This window comes from Aphanomyces invadans, assembly GCF_000520115.1.
Source record: "Aphanomyces invadans strain NJM9701 unplaced genomic scaffold supercont1.55, whole genome shotgun sequence".
NCBI classification, from domain to species: Eukaryota; Oomycota; class Saprolegniomycetes; order Saprolegniales; family Verrucalvaceae; genus Aphanomyces; species Aphanomyces invadans.
In genome coordinates this window covers 230,604-234,573 of record NW_008580200.1, presented here as the reverse complement: position 1 = coordinate 234,573, position 3,970 = coordinate 230,604, and the positions used below count along the sequence as shown (strand labels likewise).

The 3,970-nt window shown below is 57.4% G+C and overlaps 1 protein-coding gene across 1 annotated transcript in view; it reads left to right on the top strand.

Moving 5' to 3' along the window:
* Positions 1 to 1,262: 1,262 nt before the first annotated feature.
* Positions 1,263 to 3,970, top strand: part of H310_13706 (hydroxylamine reductase) — a gene marked incomplete at its 5' end in the record, with an annotated part of 12,611 nt that continues 9,903 nt past the window's right edge. Inside the window, one exon of the mRNA XM_008881333.1 lies at positions 1,263 to 3,965. Coding sequence (XP_008879555.1) covers positions 1,263 to 3,965 — 2,703 coding nt within the window. The remainder of the gene's footprint in view (positions 3,966 to 3,970) is intronic.

Here is a 3,970-nt window from a genome sequence, read left to right as displayed (position 1 = left end):
TTTATCACCTCTTGCTCGTCAACCGGATGGTTTTGGATTTGAAAACTTCAAAAAATTTGGTCTTCAATTCGCAAATAGTTTGATTGGAGCATTTATTTCTGGATGGAGGTAGTAGTTGGGACCAGGTATATTTTGGCCTGTATGCGGATTTCTCAATGTTTGAAGCAATTTCATTATATGTCGGTTCTTCTTGAATGCGTTTTACGTTTTTACCATTGAAAAAACGCAGGCGAGGTTGACATAACGTCGACATCGAGCAGCTGTACAACTCAGATAGCCTAGGCTTTGAAGAATAAAACGTAACTCGTCCGAAGTGGCGTGTTTATTATCTTCAGTCGACTTTCACGACAAATCGTACGCGTTGAGCACACAACATTTTCGGGATTTCTGGGCGCTTGCCTGCGATCGACATACCAAGGCCACCGCCAAAGGAGCCTCGCACCGGCCGCCGCCTTCGAGCACGCTGCGCTCTCTGCGTGGTGATGACAGTGTCTAGGTAATCGGTGCTTGGTGCGATACACTGTAGGGCACATCGCACACCACGGAAAGGACCAGCCTGTCAGCCACTGTTGAGCGGTGCCAGGTTACCTGTGCCGTGTCCACACCCATGACAAACCGTGTGGACATGACCGTGTTTCGCGGAGACAAGGGACTTGCACCGGCATATGGTCGCGTCGTTCAACCCACAAGCAACGAATCGGGCGTGTTGTGGCGCATCTCGATGTAACCCAGGTGCTCATGTACACTGTACCGTCACATGGAAGTTAGAGTGGGTGGGGCTTCGGTGTTATTCTCGTGGGACATGCTGCTTTCTTCGTTGCCCCGTCGACAAATGCTAGACACAAGAGGAGGAACATCCTCCAGCTGCACCGGTACTTTGTCACGGCGGGCGCAGTGCTGTGTGTGGCCGGAGGTAGGTACCGAGGAGATTCGAGCCGTGTCCATGCGATGCGCGTCTTCCACAGCGAGAGCGCCACGATGTCGGCAAGCATAAAAACGCGTGGATCTAGCGCCGATGTAGTGGCCGTCTGTGGAGAAAATAAAATTGAAGAATCCATTCGACGGCAATTCCTATACAATTTAGAAGATCAAATTGATTCGATGGCAATAAAATTGGCTCGAATTACGGCGGCGGAATTCGTGGTGCTTTGTGTGCTGCACTCATCGACAAAGATACGCTCGGAAATAGTGACCAAATAGTGCCAACGACGAATTTGTGTCGCGCGCCATTCCGTCATTTTCCCGCATTCGTCGACATCAACATGCTGATCTTGTACGGGTCCCAGACCGGCACCACCGAGGCGTTTGCGAAGATCGTGCACTCGTTCGCGACGGCACGTGGACTGTCGCCGCGGCTCCTCGTCGCCGACGACTTCAACCCGACACAGCTCGTCCATGAAGGCGTTGTGATCTTCCTCACTTCCACATTCTACAACGGCGAGTTCCCCAGCAACATTTCTCGCACGTGGGATTATCTCAAGGCGACGACAACATCGCTTCCCTCCACGAAATTCGCCGTCTTCGGTCTCGGGAACTCACACAACAAGGTCAACTTCAACGTCGCTGCAAAGCTGTTGGATGCCCGCCTCGAGCAATTGGGTGCATCGCGCTTGATTCCCCTAGGACTTGGCGATGAACAAGCGCTCTGTGGACACGAAACCTCGTTCCGGCCTTGGATCCAGCACCTTTGGATGAAACTTCTCGGCGGGCACGGCAAGATGACCCTGCCCATTCAGTTTCAGATCTCGGCCCCTGCCGTCGACGCCGTCAGCGTCGTGCGCACCATTCCTGGATTCAACGGATTCCGCGTCGTCTCCAATGCATTGCTCACTCCCTCAGGGTACGAACGACCGACGTACCTACTGACGTTGGAGTTGCCGCCCGACACGACCTACCAACTCGGTGACCACATCCAAGTGTCATACAACAACTCGATGGAGCTCGTAAACCGCGCCGCCACGCGCTTGGGACTCGACTTGAACACCACTATCCAGCTCAAGCCGTTTGGCCACAGCGGGTACTTGCCAGTAGACACCCCCATCAAATTGGTCGACTTGCTGCGCGACTACTTGGACCTGTCGTCGCCGCCGTCGCGGTCGTTCCTGGAAGGCCTGTCCGCTTTGTGCACTGACCCAGACGAAGCGCTCGCGCTCGAACAGCTCGCCGAAGACATGACGATTGGGAACCTCTACTCCAAGTACGTCGGCGGGAATACGGTGTTTCGCACGCCATTCACACTCGTCGACGTCCTCGAGCTGCATCCGTCGATCCAAGTGGGGCTACATCACATCCTCGGCAACATCTCGCTGATCCGACCGCGGTACTACTCGGTGTGCTCGAGCCCGCTGCAGCTCCCGCACCACGTCCAAATTGTGTACATGGTCGACACGTGGCGCTGCAGCAACGACCCGAACAAGGTGTTCATGGGCGCCGCTGCCGGCTACATGTCCCGTCTCGCTCCCGGCGATGTCGTGACGTCGTTGCTCAGCCGCGGGTACTTCCGGCTGCCCACGTCGCTCGAGACGCCGATCCTCGGGGTGGCCCTCGGCACGGGCATCTCGTTCTTCCGCGCGCTGCTGCAACATCGCGCGTACCACCACGATCACAACCAGACCGTGAGCAAGATGCGTCTCTACTTTGGTATCCGCCATGCCGCCAAGGACTTCCTTTTCCAGGACGAGCTCACCGCGTACGTAAATCGAGGGCTCCTCGAGTTAGTTCCGGCCTGTTCGCACGATAGCAAGGACTTCGTCACGCCTGTGACCAAGATCCGCGACTTCCCGAACGAGGTGGCGCAATACCTGGACAACGACGGCGTGTACTTTTACTGCGGGATCGGCGGAACGATCCCATACTTCCACGAGGCGGCGATCGAAACCGCGCTCCAAACAGTGCACAAGTCGACCCTTGCCGCCGAGATGGAGACGGTCGACGAAATGAAATTGACCGGACGATGGCAGGTCGAAGCGTTCTCGTCGTGCTTGGACCATGAAAACGCCCTGCAGCACCAGCAAAAGGTCCAAACGAAGAAGGAAGACACGCCGATCAGTGACGTTGTCGGCGACTGCGCCATGTTTTGCTTTCAGTGCGGCCAGACGAACCAAGGCATCGGGTGCACCAAGATCGGTGTGTGCGGGAAAACGCCGACCGTCGCGGCGCTCCAGGATCTCCTCGTCGACCACCTCAAGCACCTGAGCTGGTACGCCCATCACATCCGCGCGGTCGATCCGGACGTGGCGTCGCTGGCAGAGATCGACCGCTTCACGCTTGTGGCGCTCTTCTCGACGCTGACGAACGTCAACTTTGACGCGACTCGGTTCGTGACGTTCATCCAACAGACCAAGGGATACACCGATCAGCTGACCCAAGAGTATGCGGCCGTGTGCCAGGCCAAGGGCGTCGCGCCGAGCCCGGTCCCGTGGAAGCGCACCGAGGCCAACGTGGTCGACATTGAAGAGCTCGTCGCGAGCGGAAAGAAGGTCGGCGTGCTCTCGCGTCTGCGTGCTGGCCGCAACGACGCCCTCGTCGGGCTCCAAGAAATGCTCGTGTACGGTCTCAAGGGCCTCGCCGCATACACGGACCACTCGCTCCAGTTTGGCAACGAAAAGCCCGAGATTTACCACTTCATCCACGAAGCGTTTGCGTTCCTGTGGTCCCCCGACGCCGGCAAAATCGACAAGGTCGTCGAGATGCTCATGCGTTGTGGCCAAGTCAACTTGACCGCGCTCGCTCTCCTCCACGAAAGCAACTGCACGTACGGCGCCCAGTCGCCTGGCATCGCAACGTCGCTTCCTCGCCCTGGCAAGTGCATCCTGGTGTCTGGCCACGACCTCAAGATGCTCCACGATGTCTTGGAAGCGTGTGCAGCGTACAAGGCCGAGCACGGCGTCCACATCAACGTGTACACGCACGGCGAGCTGCTCCCGGCCCACGGGTACCCCGCCCTCCGCGCGTCGCCCCACCTGGTCGG